This window comes from Anabrus simplex, chromosome 5 (assembly GCF_040414725.1).
Source record: "Anabrus simplex isolate iqAnaSimp1 chromosome 5, ASM4041472v1, whole genome shotgun sequence".
NCBI classification, from domain to species: Eukaryota; Metazoa; Arthropoda; class Insecta; order Orthoptera; family Tettigoniidae; genus Anabrus; species Anabrus simplex.
Window position 1 is genome coordinate 44,926,907 of NC_090269.1, and position 19,062 is coordinate 44,945,968.

At 37.9% G+C, this 19,062-nt stretch overlaps 1 protein-coding gene across 1 annotated transcript in view; it reads left to right on the forward strand.

The window, feature by feature from the left end:
• The window catches only part of Non1 (nucleolar GTP-binding protein 1), a 178,992-nt gene that overhangs the window by 125,895 nt on the left and 34,035 nt on the right, over positions 1-19,062 (forward strand). Inside the window, exon 11 of the mRNA XM_067147951.2 lies at positions 10,469-10,747. Coding sequence (XP_067004052.2) covers positions 10,469-10,747 — 279 coding nt within the window. The remainder of the gene's footprint in view (positions 1-10,468; positions 10,748-19,062) is intronic.

Here is a 19,062-nt window from a genome sequence, read left to right on the forward strand (position 1 = left end):
ACGTGCTACTTTGGATATTGTTTAAAAAGTACCGTATAATCCCGAATACTACCCGCACTTTTTCCCCCAAAATATTGGTTCTAAATCTTGGGTGCGGGTCATATCCAAGCCGTTCATTCTCTTAAATATTTACTAAGTTCACATGGAGTATTGAAATAGATTTGAATACGGTTACCGTACTCAGTACACCACATGTAAGCGGGCATTCAGGTCTTATTGTGTTTTAGTTGCGTTCTAGAAAACAAGATCGATTCTTTCTCAATACGGTAACTGTAACTGTTACAGTGGCATGTAAAAGCGAAATGTAAGGGAATGAAATATGGTAAATCAAAGAATATGGGTAAATATGCGGTAAATATGAAAGCCGCTGCTGCGGATGCTCGATCGTCATTTGTTTCACAAGTGTTGCTGGCATGCTGGGTACGCAAATGGCTGATTTAGCAGGATATTGTACTTTGTGAGAGTCAAGACTGTTGGTTACGGAAGTCTGCCTCGCTCACATTCGTGTTCCGTATCTGTCCCGTGAAAGTTCTGTCTCGATAGTAAACGATAGATTCAAAACAACGTCTGCGGTCATTTACTGTGTGTGAGAAACTTAAAGTTGTAAGCTAAGCTGAAATATACGGAAATCGTGCTGTTGGCAAAAAGTACGATATTGATGGGTTGTGTATTCGTGATTGGCAGAAGAAGGAAAAACCTAAAAAGTAATTGCGGTCGCAGAATGTTCCGTGGGTGGAGTGCAGTGTTTCCGGAAATTGAAGAACGAATCCACAAATTTGTGATAGAAGAACGTGAGTTAGGATATGGTGTTTCTAGTGAAATGTGTCAATCGAAAGCACTAGAAATCTCAAAAGAACTCAAAACACGGGGTTTTACTGCAAGCCGTGTATCGGAGAAAGGGATTGTGAATTCGAAGACCCACGTCTATTTTACGTCTCGCTGGGACATATAAAGAAAAATTAACGGCTTTTCAGCGTCACATATTTCATTTGAGGAAGCAAAATTCTTATTTGCTGTCACAAATTGGAATGCTGACCAGACACCTGTCTATTTTGAAATGCAGTTGGAAAATACAGTGGATACGAAGGGTTCTAAAAGTTTAACCATCAGAACAGGTGGTAACAAAAAGCAACGATGCATGGTAATGTTGTGCGTATTAGCGGATGGAACCAAACTCCCTCCATATGTGGTTCTGAGAAGGAAAACCCTTTCGAAAGGAAACATGCCGTCCAGTGTTATTGTTAGAACACGTGAGTCCAGCTGGATGGACAGTGCGTTAGTTGAGGATTGGGTGAAGTGCGTTTGGCAACATCGCCCAGGAGCTTTGTTACAAAAACGAAACATGCTTGTGTTGGACGGTTACCAAGAACATACAACTGACACCGTAGAAGATATGATGAGGAAAGGAAAAAGCGATCTTGCGATAATTTCCGGAGGACTCGCTTCTATTCTACAACCGTTGGATGTGTGCATGAGCTGGTCTTTCACAACTGCAATGAAACAGTTGTACACCGAATTGATGTCTGATGGTGATCACATGTTAACACCAACCGGACGAGTGAAGAGACCTGAAGTAGGACTAATATGCAGCTGGATAAAGACTGCATGGGTGTGCATTCCCAACGATCTAGTGTCCGAAAGCTTTATAAGAAATGTTGAATTTCAAATTCAGTGGACGGTAGTGAGGACAACTATTTGTGGAAGTTCCTATGGTGAAACTTCACATTGTGAATGTGAATTGTGAATGATCTGAGTATTGAGCCGATTTTATTTACAACTTTTGTGATGATTTTATTAATTGTAAGCTGTTTGAATTTATATTTGTGGTATATTTGAAGAAAATTAAGTAGATATGTAAGTTATTTGATTTTTTTTTTCCTTCCATATTTTGCAGTCTTAAATTTAGGGTGCGGGTCTTATTCGGTAGCGGGTGGTATTCGGGATTATACGGTATGTTACGTATAGATAATGATTTATGTAGACATTAGTTATTTTTTTATTATTCTGGCTGGTGAAATGTGCCAAAACAATGATAATAAGTACAATTATTCTATTAAAAAGTAAGCATTAATTAAAACCAAATTGCTATGATTTTATTAAAAACATTGGCTGGTTTGATTGTGCAGTCTTTACTGTCCAAATGGAGTATTATTCCTTGGTTGAGTGATTACGTTATCTTGAAGTCACAATTTATTTATTCGTATCAGAAGCATTAATACTATAAATACATATATACTCTTACTCAATTATATACAGTATATACAAAGTCACACTTATAAGAAAAAGTCTATACTACTTATGCCCAGAAATTGGCAACATCCAGTGCATTTTCTGTTGCCCGAAGTAGATCTTGTACTGTGCATGTTTTAGGGCACTTACTACACTGCAACAAATGAGACGTCGTCTGGATTGCACCACACTCGCACAATGATGACTCGATGTTAAAACCCCACTTCTACAGGTTACTTTTACATCTTGTCATGCCTGCCCGTAATCTGTTCAGTGATCTCCAAGTATTCCATTTCTCCATGTGACCCGGTGGTAATTCTTCACTTGGTGTCAACCATTCTTCGGAGCAAGTGCAGCTTGCGCGCCACATATCAATTCGGGATTGCTGAGGTGTCCCATTAAGAGCCTCTGTTGTTCTGAGGAAACTTTTCCTTGATTTGAGTCTTGGAGTAACTGGCCTGTATCCATGCAGAGGGTGAGCTAAACGCCCGAATAATTTTAACAATGGTGACAGCTATATACTTAGTAGATCATGGCTACCCTCCATAGTTAACTCGTCAACATCTTTCTCCGTGACTCTGGAGGCCCTGGAATGAACTATATTTCTAACAGGGTCTCTCTATCTTGAGTCTCGTTACTATGGAGAGACCGTAGCCATTTTGCTTTGTTGTTGCTCTGAAGACGATCCTGGTCACAGGATTAAAACGCGTCAGCTGGTATTTATTTATTATTACACAACCTAATATCCCCAAATAATTATCATAATGTCATTTAGTGGTCGTGAAAGTCTACGTATTAAGAGCTTCAGATGTTTCCGCCTTCTTCCTCTCGTTTTTTGCTGCAACCTCTCGATGGATATCAGGAAGGGCAATACCAGCAAGACTATACAATTTGTTCAACGGAGTAGGTTTTAGACAGCCGGTAATGATGCAACAGGTATCGTTTAGAGCAACATCTATCTTCCTGGCGTCACTTGACTTGTACCATACTGGGGATGCATATTCCGCTGCAGAGTAACATAGATCAATGGAAGAGTTTCTCATGGTATTGGGATGTGCCCCTCCCCAGGTAGTACCCATTATCTTCCTTATAATATTATTTCTGGCTGCCACTTTTTGCTTGGTTTCGAGCAGTGTTTCTGGTAAGTGAGAGCGCGATCAAGGGTAACTCCAAGATATTTTGGTGTGATGCAATGTTCTAATGTGGTTCCTTCCCAAGTGATTTCGAGAGTTTTGTTTACCATTTTATTTTTGAGGTGGAAGGCACAAGTCTGAGTTTTACTGGGGTTCGGTCTCAGAAAATTCTCCTTGTAATAAGCAGACAGCACTGAAAGTGCATTAGATAATTTCTGCTCAATAGCGTCAAATCAGGTGTCTTGAGTGGTAATGGCACAGTCATCTGCATAGATAAAGCTCTGTGTTCCTTAGGGTAGCGGCTGGTCATTGGTGTAGATGTTGAACAATGACGGAGAGAGCACACTTCCCTGAGGTAATCCATTCCTCTGTGATCTCCACCTGCTTCTTTTCTCCTGAAATTCAACAAAAAATCTTCTATTTTATAGGAGGTTCCTAATGAAACATGTAAGCTGGTAGTCATTAGTAGCATTGTATAGTTTCATAAGGAGTCTTCTATGGTTGACGGTATCATATGCAGCTATAAGGTCGACAAATACAGCTCTAGTGATCTGTTTCCTTTCGAAACCATCTTCGATATGCTGCGTTAGCTTCAACGCTTGAGATGTACAGCTCTTCCCAGTTCTGAATCCAGCTTGCTGTGGTATGAAGATTGCCTCTAACTTCTCCGTTAGCCTATGTAGTATGAGTCTTTCAAGGATCTTGTACAGATGACAAAGGAGCGAGATAGGCCGATAACTCTTTGGATCATTTGGATCCTTACCTGGCTTACGAATAGCTATAACTCTGGCTTTCCTCCATAATTTTGGGATCTTGCATGATTGGATGCAGTTGTTCATCAGCTCTATTAGCCAGTGCTTTGTGGCTGGACCGAAGTTCTTAATTTGCTCAACTCTTACGTCGTCAAGGCCAGCAGCTTTACCATTCTTGGTTTTGCTCAATGCATAATCAAGCTCAGCTTGAGTGAAAGGTTGATATAGAATGCTGGTTTCTTGATCAGGTTTTCTCTCAAATCTCTTCTTACTAGTCTTGATGGTTTTAGTAGTTTTTCCGTTGTTGATGAGCTGGTGTGCAATTTCCTCAGCTTTGACATTTGCGTGTGTACTTGTTTGAGAACAGTTATTATTTAGGCGCCTTAGCAATCTCCAAGCCCCTTGGCTGCTTCTACTCATATCACAGTCTGCCATCAGTTTCTCCCATTGGTCTCTCTTTGCCTCAGAGATTGAAGAGAGAATACGCCTTGCAACGTTGGAGGTTTCCTCACTAAATGAGTTTTCGTTGTATGATTTGTAATATTCATCTAGTAATACTGCTGTCTCTGCAGTTACCCCTTGGAGATAATTTGTCCCACAGCCTCTTGGAATACATGTCCGAGAGCATAGATTCACAACATCAATAAAACGTTCATATTCTTCAGGTACAGCTGGGATAGTCCGAACTTTCTCATCCAACATTTCGGAAAACTTAGACCAATTAGCCTTTCTAAAGTTGTATCGTCGCCTGAAGCGAGTTTCTTGTGGTCTTATTACAGGAAGTAGCTGACACATTATTGGTCTGTGTTGTGTTTTGGGGATCGGTGAGCACACAGATTTATGACAATGTTGTGCTGTACTCTCGCTTACGAAGAGGAGGTCTGGATTAAATCCTCGTTACCATCTTCCACAATTGAAGGATGGAGGTAGTTTCCTGTCATGGATGAGAGAGAGGTGGTTACTTTCAGCCCAGGAAAGAACAACTTCTCCGTTTTCATCTTCATGTGTGTATCACCACACATGGCTGTGACTGTTGAAATCTCCTATTACCACAGATGTCTTCTCTGAATAGAAATTTTTAGGTGGGGCAAAGGAGAATCTTTCTGAAGGAGGCTTATAGACGGAGGTGATTACACAATTGCTGAGTTCTAGGGAGATTATCTCAATGTTGTGGTTGACTGTACAGTGGACACTCTCAACTTGGATCTCTGGTTTGACAAAAACGGCACTACCATGTTTAGGGTGTGGTATTTCTGCAACTAACTACAGGCCTGGTATACATGGTCAGTAGGGATGTATAGAACTAGCACTAATAGAGCGCACTGCTGTTGTACTTGGTAAGCGCAATGCGCTCTTCATTTGTCTTCTGTGTACTCATGCCGCTAAATATCCACGAATTTAAGTTGCTTAAATTGTTATTTTCGTGACTATGCCGAGCTATTGCAGTGTTCCTCTTTGAAAAATCGGGGAAGCTCATTTTCGTTTCACCAGTTTCCACAAAATAAAGAAATGAGGAAGAAATGGTTACATGCTATTAGAAGGAAGAATTTCGGTGAGAAGAATCTGACCGAAATATTAAAGTGTGTCCCCATTATTTTCAACCCGGTGACTTCATGAAAACTTTGTTGGGTAAGTGCGATTTACGAAGGGATATAATTCCTATTTTCTACCTACAAACTGATTAGGCATTTTGATAACAACCACCGAATTTATGCGTTTGTATTTAAAGGTGAGAGATCAAGATTAAAACTGGGCGCTGTTCCATCGCTTTTTCCGTGGACCACGAACAGAACAAAAACAAGGAAGAGGCCATACACCAGAAAATTGCCGGATTACCATGATAAGCCTACAATATCGGAATATGCAGAAACCACCTCCTTTGAAGTACGGGAAGAAATCGTGAATATACCGAAAGAAGTGAATGTTACATTTTTGTGGCTCTCATTTTCAGACATCAGCACTCAAAAAATACTACAGGTAATTTGGTTGTTGAGCAAACAATGCGTAATCCTGATGCCATATTGCTTTATACAGGATTTGTAGACGTCCAACATTGTAATTTGGTGTTTGCTTTTCTGGAGAAAAACAGATACAATTTACAAATATTCCCTCTTGAACCCAGACTGTGTTTCTTCTTGACAGTTATGAAGCTAAGGACCAACAAATCTGACAAAGAACTAGGCCTTAACTTTGGAATCCATAAAACTACTGCTGGGAGAATATTTAATGTTTGGATCAATTTCATGTACTGCCAATTTAAAGAATTGAACATTTGGCCTGGTAGAGAAAATGCCCTTGAAAACAGCCCCCTTGCTTTCAGACAGAAATACCCCTCGACTAGAGTTATAACTGGTGCAACTGAGATTATAATAGCAAAACTTGTTCCAAGGGCAAACATTCCACTGTCTTAGGGCTAACTGGCCTCAACCGTTTGGTAGGGGGATGCTGAAAAGTTTATAAATTTTGGCTGCATGTTTTTGAACACTGAATAATACCAGTCTTGGGGAAGTGCTCTAATGCGTAGCTTACAGCAGCAATGTGCTTAACATGCCTTGGGGCCTGCTCCAGCAAAACGTTCACATTCACTCCTATAATGTCTCCAGGTACTCCTAAAATAAGCTTCACATTATAGGTTTTATGTTTTGTGTACTCGTATTTCACAGCACTGCATTTTAGAATTTCACCCGACTGAAATTAACCTTTTATAAACAAAACAAACTTTTCACTGAAAAGTCTGTATCCAGCATAACACAATGATTTGTAGTTGGAAACAGGTGCTCCATCTGTTTCCGATTTTCATACGAAACTCAAGGATATTCACATGCTTTTGGTGGTGGACAAAGGCTGTATCTACAATTTCATGTAAGCCATCAACCTTAAAAAAAAAAAAAAAAAAATACATGAATCGAAGTTTATAAGCAAAGGGGAGCAAGTGCGTGTTTAAATATCTGTTTATGATTTAAGTCTTGTGGATGTACAGTTCATATATTCATCAATGCGCAGTACTCAAAGGCATGCTGACTCCTGTTCATTATTAGGATAATAAAGCGTGTTAGAATTTTCTAATTACCGTTATACTAACTCTTCCTTCCTCCCGCTAGTTTTAGCGTTTCTGGTCCGTAGCTCATATTGCAGCTGTTTAAGGCTTAAACGCTGAAAATCGTCCGTAATATACTAGGGGATATACCTATACAATTAATTAATATAATCTTGGAGTAAAATTAGAGAAGATACAATCGGCTTTAGCTCAGAAAACTCGGTCACATTCTATATATTACTCGCAGGTGACAAGGAGAAACATAAGACGATCGCCTTGCGCTTAACCAGTAGTACACGAGCGCTATCTGGCGTGAGCTTTCTCTGCCTACATCCCTATTCTGATGGTTATCTTTATGAGTTTCCTGAATGCATAAAACATCGCATTTCTGTTCTTGGCATAGTTCATATAGCAATTGTTGTTTCGGTGATGACAAGCCTTCGATGTTCACTGATATTACAGTCAGAGTAGGTTCTGAAAAGAACCGTTTATTAGGTCCCATGATTGAATCTGTATATCTTTAGTTTAGTGCTTCTGGAATGCTGATATTCATTTCAGTAATGGAAATTTAATTCCAACTACCTTAGCAGGGGCACCACGAGCAGGAATCGGCTTCACTTGATAAACATTAAATAAAACCAAGTTGCTCTGTTCATATCTTTTTAAAAGACATTGGCTGGTTTAATTATGCAGTCTTTAATATCCCAAGGTGTGTGTTATTTTTAAGAGATTGAATACATAATCGTGAATGTCACAATTGTCGTGTTCCCATTAGCAATGTTATTGAATCTGGGTGTCACCTTATGACTTCACTTTAGTAAGATTATTTGTGAAATATTGTCAGGTCTATTGGAATGTTGCCTGTGTTCCTAAAATTGTGGAATAACGTGCAGCTTGTCACTATAGAGGTTCGAATAGGGGACTCTCAAAGTTAACGACAAAATGTTTGAATCTTGTAGCTTCAGTTTGAAGATTGATGTTAGTTGATAGAATCTGTAACGAGAAAAAATGTATGTCTCGGTAATGGAGTGTGTGTTAATTGAAGTGTAAACAGGGAATCGAGCTAGCTCTTACTTACCCCCTTGTCTCTCTTGCGGCTGGCTTGCCTTAGTGACCCTGTCAGTTCAACTGGCTGTAGCTGACCCTGTGTGCCTTGTATTGTATCTGTGTGTGGTGTGCGGAGGGGGATGGTTGGGGAAAGGTCGGCAGACGATGTATTGGTTGTTATCTGAGGTTTTTTTTTTTTTGTGGGTAGAGCAAGTACTTACTTTTATTTTTAATATTTTTAATATTTGTGGGATTTGATCATATAGAGGGTTTTTGGTATCTACTGTCTCATTTAAATTGAGGTATTAAACTTCTGGTCTATAAAAATGTAGATGTCTTCATATTCGTTCATTAATTTGCCTTTTCTTATATTCTTTAGAATTGTTAAATCTTGTTCTATGGTTGTGTATGTGTGTCCAGTTTCCCTCATATATATGCTCATGGCTGAAAATTTATGTTTATTTGCATTATAGTGTTATAAATTAATGAATGAATAAATTTCCTAATACAAAGAGTAATCAGGTTCTTTGTGTCGTTTTTGCCAATAGTACATCAGATACTCTCATTAAAGGGATTTAATGACCCGACAGAGTTAAACGTCTTAAGAAAATATGCCTTTAAACCATTTACAATGAAATAGTATAATACCAAGAACATGGAATTTCCAGAAAGACTGGACTGTTGTCACAATATCTAATGAATTATGCCAAAATTGTTTAGTCTTTAGAGAACATATTATAAGGCAAGGAAGTCCATTTGCAAATAAGTACATCATAGAAAAAAAACGGTGATAATATGAATACATCAATACAAAGGGTCACCTAAAGCCCAGAAAAGAACATATAAACTATTAGAGTATAGAAGGGGAATATTTGTTTATGCCCACGGGCCTTTCATTACCTCCGTAGAAGTATCTTAGAAGTGTACGGAATGTACAGAAAACAGCAACATGGTTCAACCCGAAAAAAGAACTAAATAATCCATAGAAGTAGATTAATTGGTTCAAGAAAAATTTGATAGACAATAAAGTATGGAAATCTGCACATAATTACCAAAGTGGGCAATTAATTCAATTAATTAAATATAAAGTTTAATGAATTATCAAAAATACTGAACTTCCTATGATAGGGAAATTAGCCTGTCTGTAGTGAGAGATAAAGGGCTAATAAAATTATAAACCTTCAATATAAATTACAATTAAGTTTCTTAGATACGGTACTAAAGCACTTATTGGTTCCCATTTAAAACAGGCTAGTAAGAGAAGAATGATTTAGAAAATGTTGAACACAAGCAGGTTGCCAAAATCCCACCAAGGGCAGTATTTAAAAATTTTAAGAGTTAAGCCAGTCCAAGTCCAGCTTGCTCATTAGATATTGAATTGCAGGAAACATAACACAGAAGTTGGAGGCAAGTTTTTAGAATGTTTATGGAACAACAGGGTGGACTTTACTATTTCTCAACTTACTTACTCCTCAGCGCTACAGCCCTTTAGGGCCTTGTGGCCTCTCTGATGATTGTAGCCCAGTCTTCAAGATCATCTGCACGCCTCCTCCCATCTTCTTATTTCCATCCAGCCATTTTCCATCTTTCCGTCTTCTACCACCTGAATTTCCTTTGTAGATCTTCTTGACAGCCCTATTATCTTTTTTTTAAGTTTAAAACTTCATAATGGGTCCATATTGAGATGAGAATAAGAATGATAAAGACTAATTTAAGGTGTCCACCTTTTCAATACAAAGCAGTTTGTTGCTCTAATTAAAACACAACACTTTTATTTTGGAACCGGTTTTGACACTGGGCAAGTGTCATCATCAGCCAATCTTGTAAAAAGGTAAAAGAACATGTTATACAAAAAATTATACACCCACATAAAACCTTAACACTATTGATCGAGAAAATGAGACAGAATGATGAGTTAAAAACATGAGTCTAATGTTTCTGACAAGATGAATCTTGAGAGTCTTGTGCTATACACTTTAACTACCAGAAGCCATGGCAGCTTCTTTACAACTCCTAGGCCTTTCCTATCCCATCATTGCCATAAGACCTATCTGTGTCGGTGTGACATAAAGCCACTAGCAAAAAAAAATAAAAAAATTAAATAATAAAAAATAAATAAATAAAAAAAATTTGAACCACATTTATGGTGCAGGTTGTAAATTACTAAAATTATCAACCTTGAAGAGTTACTTGGAGACAAAATTTCAGTATATAGTGTTATATTCTGAAAATGAAAAGGGATTTTATTTCCAAGGGTTGTGATGTTTCAGAAACTTGAGGAACTAGAACGTGAAGAAGAACTCCGTGAATCTACGGGTATGTATGCTGTGCCGAAAATGGAGATGGACGAGACCTTGCGTGAAGTACGTCAATTAGCTCGACAAATTCGTGACAAGAAGATTCTTATGAAGCAAGAGGCTTCAATCCAGAAGAACTCTACTAAACCAGTACTGCCACGCACATCTGCTGCAAAAGTACGTGGCAGGACTACAAAACGCCTCCGCGAAGAGATGACCAACTTGGGTGTTGACATGAGTGAAACAGAAAATGTGAGTTTTCTTCTTCTTCCTCTTCTTAATCTTTGTATTGTTATTATTATTATTATTATTATTATTATTATTATTATTATTATTATTATTATTATTATTATTATTATTCCTGGTGGTAATAGTTGTTGGAATAGTTGTATCATATTTTCCCACGTAATGACAGACATATTCTGAGAAGTGTTGGTAGAAATTCTAGAGTTAAGTTATCCAAGGAATTCTATTGTTATATACATAGCCTACCTATACACAAATTGAGAAATTCTTATGCAGTTACCTTCAGGGCGGTTATTGTTCTTTTCTTGTCATTTTTCCGTAGGATAAAAGCAAGAAATTTGCTAACCCCTTGAAATGATTTATGCTTCTTTTCATGAAAGTTTAATCCTGGTATTAAAAAAAAAAAATAGGTGGAGAATCTTGGCTTTGCATGTGCATGTGGACATAGACATAGTTCATTGGATAAGCAACCATTGCACTCAGTCGACTGTATAGAGCTCGAAGAAAAGTAGGACATCTCATTAATTTTTATTTTATTACATTGAGAGAGTTTGGGAAAGTATGTAATTCAAATAACATATGTTTATCATATAATGTATTTATTTATGTAAATTTTTTAAATTTCGTTAGGGCCATCTATGGACCACGGTGCTTGTGTTTTAGCTCTTTCTTGATGTTATTGTCATTGTTTGCCACAATTGGTGTTCTTAGCGGTTGGTTTGGCAGCTGTTTTCTTGTTGTTACCTCGAGCTTTTCTGATGGCCCGGTAGCCCTTCATTTTCCGGCTAAATTCAATCTTACGTTCCTCAGCCCATTTCCTGGTCTTGTCTTTTGGTCTGTGGGTAACTTCTGTGAGGGATGTTACAAAGAATTTAGTTTTAAGAGTTGTATGATAGTTACTCCGATCAGCTATGTCATTTTGATTTATAAGGAGTTCCGAAAAGTCCTTCTGCACTTGCTTCATTCACACGAATCCAGTAGCTTTGCCCTTGTTAGCAGCCTTAAAAATCCTATGGGATAACCTATTTGAGTCCATTCTGGATAAGTATCCGTAAAAAGCCAGTCACCTTCTGATGGCATCTATGAGATTTTCTTGGTGTTTATATAGCTCACGATTTGGTTGATACCATCGGCTTCCATCTGGTAAAATTCTTGGTCCCACTATCCATCTCAGGAACTTTCTTTCTTGTACCTCGAGGGCTCTTAGTGGTGTCTTCTTAGTTAAATATAGACACTCTGCTGCATAGAGGACTGAAGGTCTGATTACTGCATTGTAGTGTCTTAGTTTGAGATTTGACAGATTTTTTGAAGCATATAGTTTTCTACAGGCATGGTAAGCCTTATCTAGTTTGAGTCTCCTGTGTTCAAGAGCCATTGTTTCGCTGAGGTCCTCTGAGAACCATTCCCCAAGGTACTTTACACTTTTGACTCTCTTGATGTAGATATTATCACTGACTGTCATCATTCCAGGGGCATCTTTGATGTTAGTAACAAACTTGGTCTTTCCTATGTTGATCAAAAGACCCGTTTTAGCTTCTATTGAGTGCAGTGTTTGGAGCTGAGTAGTAGCCTCCTGTATGCCATTTGCCAATAAAGTCAGATCGTCTGCAAAGGCTAGGCATGTTATCCTTAGGTTGTCGGCTTTAATCCCCATCCGTAATCCAGTGTTCTCTGGAAAGAATCTCATCCACACTCTAATGATCTTTTCCAGAACACAATTGAATAATATGCATGAGTTGCCATCTGCTTGTCTCACCCCTGTTTTAATGGCAAAACTCTCCAAGAGTTGTCTTCTAAACTTTATTTATTTATTTATTTATTTATTTATTTATTTATTTATTTATTTATTTATTTATTTATTTATTTATTTATTTATTTATTTATTTATTTATTTATTTATTTATTTATTTATTAGATACATCTGATAGAGGGCCATTTTACATTAACAATATAACATATTTAAATAAGTATAATAAGATAACATATCATGACATATCATGAGGATGTACAACACAATCTCGTCTCATAAAATACTACAACAGGATGTAAATGGATCAGAGAAGTAAGAAAGGATCTGATGGAAATAGGCCTTACATCAAAACACACCACAGGTAAGACCAAATTGAATACAAAACTCAAGAATACAAACCTCCCTGAAGAAGTACTGGGAGGACCGCAAACCCCTAACAGTCCTTCAAAGAGACCTGAACGATGGCCCGACTAAAGTGATACTATGCGGTCATAAAAGAAGAAGAAGATAACAATTGAGATAAACAACAATATTATGTATCAACAGTAAGTTAACAACGATAACGATGTATAGTAAAACCTTGTTAATTCAAAGTCATTGGGACGCAAAAATCGGACTTCGAATTACATGATTTTGAATTAACCGCCAACACGTAGTTCAGAAATGCCAACCCTTGCTGTGTCACAAAATATTCTTAAGACCCGTTACTGCATGCAGTTAACCTTGATACACAGTTTATACCTTTCAAATGCCATATAAAAAACTATTTCCAAAGTGTATGCAACCAGGCGCATTTACAGTATTCAAATAACACACGTGGATAAATCACTGACAAACATAACTTTACACCTCGAAATAAAGAAAAGCATGATTCAAAGACGAGAAGAAATCTATGCTGGCTTCACTGTGCAAGTCCTTTATTCATTGGATTACTGTACTGTATGCATTTTAGATGTGCTGTACTTGCCTGGAAACTACCCAATGCCCTTAAAACATCATGGCTTATCGAACTTTCTTATGACAAGGGGAGAAACTCTCTCGCTTCCGTCTGCATTAGAAGTTTACAACACAGTACAGTGGCTCTATCCTTGCACGATTTTCCACTATAGTATTTCTCTCGTAATTCTTCTCATAATTGCTGCGTTACAAAGTATTCTAAGATCCATCAATGCATGCAATCACCTTGATTCACAGTTTAAACCTTTCAAATGCCATGGAAAAAGCTATTTTCGAAAAGTATTCAACAAAGTGCATTTACGTTATTCAAATAATGCACTTAGATTAATCACTGGCAAACATAATCTTACGCAATGAAAGAAAAACACATATGATTCAAATACGAGGACAAATTATGCTGGCTCCTTTGTGTAAATGCTTTATTTTTTGGTTTACTGTTCTGTTTGCATTTTTTAGATGCCTTCTATTTCCGGAAAGTATCCAACAAGGTGCATTTACATTATTCAAATAATGCACTTGGATAAATCACTGGCAAACATAACCTTACGCAACAAAAGAAAAACACACACGATTCAGAGAAGGACAAATTATGCTGGCTCCTTTGTGCAAATGCTTTATTTTTTGGTTTACTGTACTGTTTGCACTTTTTAGATGCCTTGTACTTGCGCGGAAAGTGCCCGGTGCCTTTAAAACATCGTAGCTTTTCGAGCTTTCCTATGACGAGGAAAGGATGTCTCTCGCTTCTATGTGCAGTGCACCACAGTACAATGACCCCCACCCTTGTTTGATTTTCCGGCTAGCACTTCTCTCCTTCGGTTTCAGCATTAAAAGAAAGAAGAATGCAGTTTCATTGGCATTGACAATATTGTTCGATGCGTACGAACTGATTATATGCATGCTTTTTTGCCAACTGTCGGCATCGCCAGTGTTCGCGGATTCTACTTCTTCCGCACACTGCCTGCTATGTGATAATGTGGCATTCCTTAAAACGCTGAATACAAAAAAATTACGATTTAACTCGAACTTAACAGATATGAAGCACACTGTAGATGCACCGAAGTGAGTGAAAGTACGGAAAACGTCCCCAGCAGGTTCCAGAAGACGCATTCTATAATGACGCGGATTATTTTTGAAAAAAAAATTACTCTGAAAAATCCTACCTTTTTTAAAATGTAAATTGCGGGCGAGTTGGCCGTGCGCGTAGAGGCGCGCGGCTGTGAGCTTGCATCCGGGAGGTAGTAGGTTCGAATCCCACTATCGGCAGCCCTGAAGATGGTTTTCCGTGGTTTCCCATTTTCACACCAGGCAAATGCTGGGGCTGTACCTTAATTAAGACCACGGTCGCTTCCTTCCAACTCCTAGGCCTTTCCTATCCCATCGTCGCCATAAGACCTATCTGTGTCGGTGCGACGTAAAGCCCCTAGCAAAAAAAAAAAAAAATGCAGTTATGAATTTAAAAGTCTGAATTTCGGCATTAAGGACCGACATTGTTCTTCGAATTATGAATTATCTGTATTTGAAATTCAGCATCATCATCATCGTCCCACTCCAGTCACCCAGGTGTGGTTAACAAGCCTCCTCCACTCCTTTCTGTCCTTCCACTTTCCCTGCTCCATTACTTTCGCCACGTCCAATCCATTTAGCATAGGAAATTTCATCTTTTATTTTATCCATATTGAACCAAGATCACAAATACTTATAAAGTTTTTAGTTTTTCCACCTATTCAATACAAAACAATCTTGCCCGAATATATTGCAACATATTAACTTTATTTAGTAGTACTAGTTTCGGCGTTTCTTTAGCGTCATCATCAGCTGCAAGAAAGTCATGAAAAACTGGCAATTAATATAAAATATATATCAACATTTTTGTACAACTAACTCCTGTAGACCTTATATTAAAATATATATTTAGATAAAATACAAAGTTATTGTCTCATATTTCTACAAGTTCACAAACTTGTGAGTCAAATGTCACAATTAAAAATAATCTGAAGAAACAGAAATAAGGTTTGTGGGGTACTGCGTTCGATGTTGTTTCTTGTTTACTTGGTATTGCTTAAATTATTCCTTTTATTTTTAACACCTTGTGTGTCAGTTTAATAGCACTGGCCTTCAAGGTCAAATATACTGACTGAGCTAAAACTTTATACATTCCAATTTTTTGGTGTTAAGACACTAAATTGTTCGGTTCAAACTTATATTACATTAATAAAACTAAATTGCACCAAAACCTCATTGTGCTTGCGTTCATTTATAATTCTATGTACTAAAATGTGCCATCCTCTAAAAATGTATTTCTTGTACGAGAATGTTTACTATGCTTGGCTGTGCTGTTGCGTGTAACCTGATAAGGTGGAAACGTACAAATGTGTCCTGAAGATGTTAACCTGGACTGTGTTTCTCAGTTCAATATCGGAAACCTGCAAATCATGAAAAGCCCGAAATTAAGCTTGTATGTTTATATATCTTTGACATTATAAACAACATAAATGAATTCATTACTAGGGAAAACATTCACCTTCATTATGTTCGGGGCAAAGCAGATATTGACATCCCAATTCACAGGCTGTCATAAACTTCTCACTCACATAAAATCAGTTTTTTAAGGTTATTTAACACCTTGAATGCCGCGTGAGTCCGCTGTGGACTCGCGCGCACTATCCAAGTCTCAGGCTCCGTGGTGCCATTCTGAGATAACACTTGACATGTAAAAGTATGTTAAATGAAAGTAGGTAGTCAGTACGTCAATGATCTATTCTTGGCTTGATCATTTGCAAGTCCGATGTGGCACCACATAGCCTGTACGTCACTGTGATATATAAAACACAATAAATAAATAATGATCACATTATTTATTGTTTTCAGATCGTGTCATGTGTACAAATAACAAAAGATTGTACTGTATAGTGTACTCATTGTTTGTCTCATATCAAGGTCTGCAGACGAATTGAAAGCATAGGACATAAAAATTACATGAACTTTCTAGAAACAAATATTTGTAACTTTGTCTCATTCGCAATCACACCAAAAATTGATACACTTTTTGCATCTGAATTCAAAGTATAACAAATGAGACTTTCTGAAGAAATATAATTCAAACTGTGTTTCACAATTACAATCACACTACCATGACGCGCAGGTCGCCTACGGGTGTCTAGAAAGACCTGCACCTGGTGAGCCAAACCCGTCCTGGGATATCCCGGCACTAAAAGCCATACGACATTTCATCATTTTCATCACACTACGAATCTGTGCACTTTGAAAAAACAATCCAAACAGAAGAAATTTTCACAGGCTGGGCGTTTGAACTTGGACTGTGGAGTTTTCCTCATGGCACATTGCCTTCCTGATTCCAGATGGATCTCTTCATAACACTTACTGCATCTCCGTCTTCCCTGCCGGCCTACATCCTCCAGTTGGTGGGGTAATACCTGTTTTTTGGTACTTGTGGGGAAATGTGAAGATCTTTGATACCGGTACCTGTTAACTGTTCAACGATGTCCTCTTTGAACTGGGTAACAGATATACTCTTGTTCCCATGGCATTTACTATACTTGTGCCAATCAATATCTCTACAGCTATTTTTCTGTGCCATTTTACTCCCCATCTCAGGGAAGTACTACAGCTCTTTTTATGATCTGATAAATCAATGTATGGTCTGCATTTGTTACACTATATAGAACTCTGTGGTTTTTGCACTTCACCATCCCTCCTCTGAATAGCGACCGTCTTACCAGTGTATTTGGTTGCCAAAATTACCACGTCCCTTTTATAATGCCATTTCTGAACAACCACACCAGTGTTACTTTCACAGGCTATTGTCTCTCCTCTTGCTAACATCCTTTTAGTAACATCGGTTGGATTATACTTCCGATTAGATTTCAGTGTTTCAAAGATATGAGTTTTATTCTTTAGTAGTTCATGAGCTAATGCGATAGACGTATACCAAAGTCAGGAAGATGAGAACTGTGCTAGGATACGTGGTGACACATTGGTCTCACGCGGCCTATACAGCTGGAAGGTAGTGTCAGTGGCAGCGTGAGACCAGTGTGTCGCCACAATTTCAGCACAATGTTATGACTACAATTTTGGCCCAAGATGACTAAAGGGTGCATTTCTGTAATAAGATGCACTATTTTGTACTCTATAGTAAAAAAAGGAATGGCCTGTATGAAATTTTTTTTACTGCATATGTGGCACTTAAGTTAATAAATTACCACATTCTGCTCGGTCCACTCCTATAAGTTTAAGGAAGCAGAGATTGTTATCAGTGGAATACTGTGTAGGAGGGATACTGACTGGAAGGTGATTGGGGATTTAAATGAGACTATAGAGTGGGTATGTGGGAAACTGGGGGTGAGATTTCTAGATCCTAATGGGTGGGTAGGAGACAGGGATCTGCGCTCAGATGGCTTTCACTTAAACCGCAGTGGTACATATAAGTTAGGAAACTTGTTTAGAAGGGTTATAGGCAGGTACATTCAGGGAAACGGAGTGGCCTAGGGAGCGGTGTTAAGCGAACAGAGAACTGGAAATCAAGTAGGGATGACATAAAAATGTTAGTGCTCAACTGCAGAAGTATTGTAAACAAACGAATCAAATTAATTTAATAGATATATACTTACCAGATATTGTAATAGGAGTTGAATCATGACTGAGAAATGATATAATGGATGCAGAAATATTCTCACGGAACTGGAGTGTGTATCGTAGAGATAGGATAGGAATGGTAGGAGGGGAAGTATTCATTCTGGTGAAAGAAGAATTTGTAAGCTATGAAAAAGTTAAGGATGAAAAACATGAAATTCTCGGTGTAAGGCTCATCTCTAAAGATAATAGGCAACTTGATGTCTTTGGAGTGTACAGACCGGGAAAAGGTAGCCCTGATGCTGATTCACAATTATTTGATAAGATAATCAGCTATGTTGGAAATGATATGGAAAGGAATGTGATAGTAGCAGGTGATTTCAATTTACCAAATGTCAGTTGGGAAGGTAATGCGAACGACAGGAATCATGAACAACAAACGGCAAATAAGTTAATATGGGAAGGGCAGCTGATTCAGAAAGTGATAGAACCAACTAGAGGAAAGAATATTTTGGATGTGGTGCTGATAAAACCAGATGAGCTCTATAGAGAAACCAAAGTGATAGATGGTATTAGTGATCACGAAGGTGTTTTTGTCATAGTTAAAAATAAATGTGAAAGAAAGGAAGGTATTATAATTAGGACTATTAGGCAGTACCGTATGGCTGATAAAACAGGCATGAGGGAGATTTTAAAAAGTAACTATGATCGCTGGAAAATGGTAAATAAAAATGTAAACAGACTCTGGGATGGGTTTAAATAAATTGTTGAGGAATGTGAAAATAGGTTTGTACCTTTAAAGGTGGTATGGAATAGTAAAGATCCACTATATTATAACAGAGAAGTAAAGAGACTAAGAAGGAGGTGCAGGTTGGAACTAAATAGTTAGAAATGGTTATGGAAGTAAAGATAAATTGAAGGAACTTACTAGGAAATTGAATCTAGCAAAGAAGTCAGCTAGGGATAACATGATGGCAAGCATAATTGGTGGTCATACAAATTTTAGTGAAAAATGGAAGGGTAT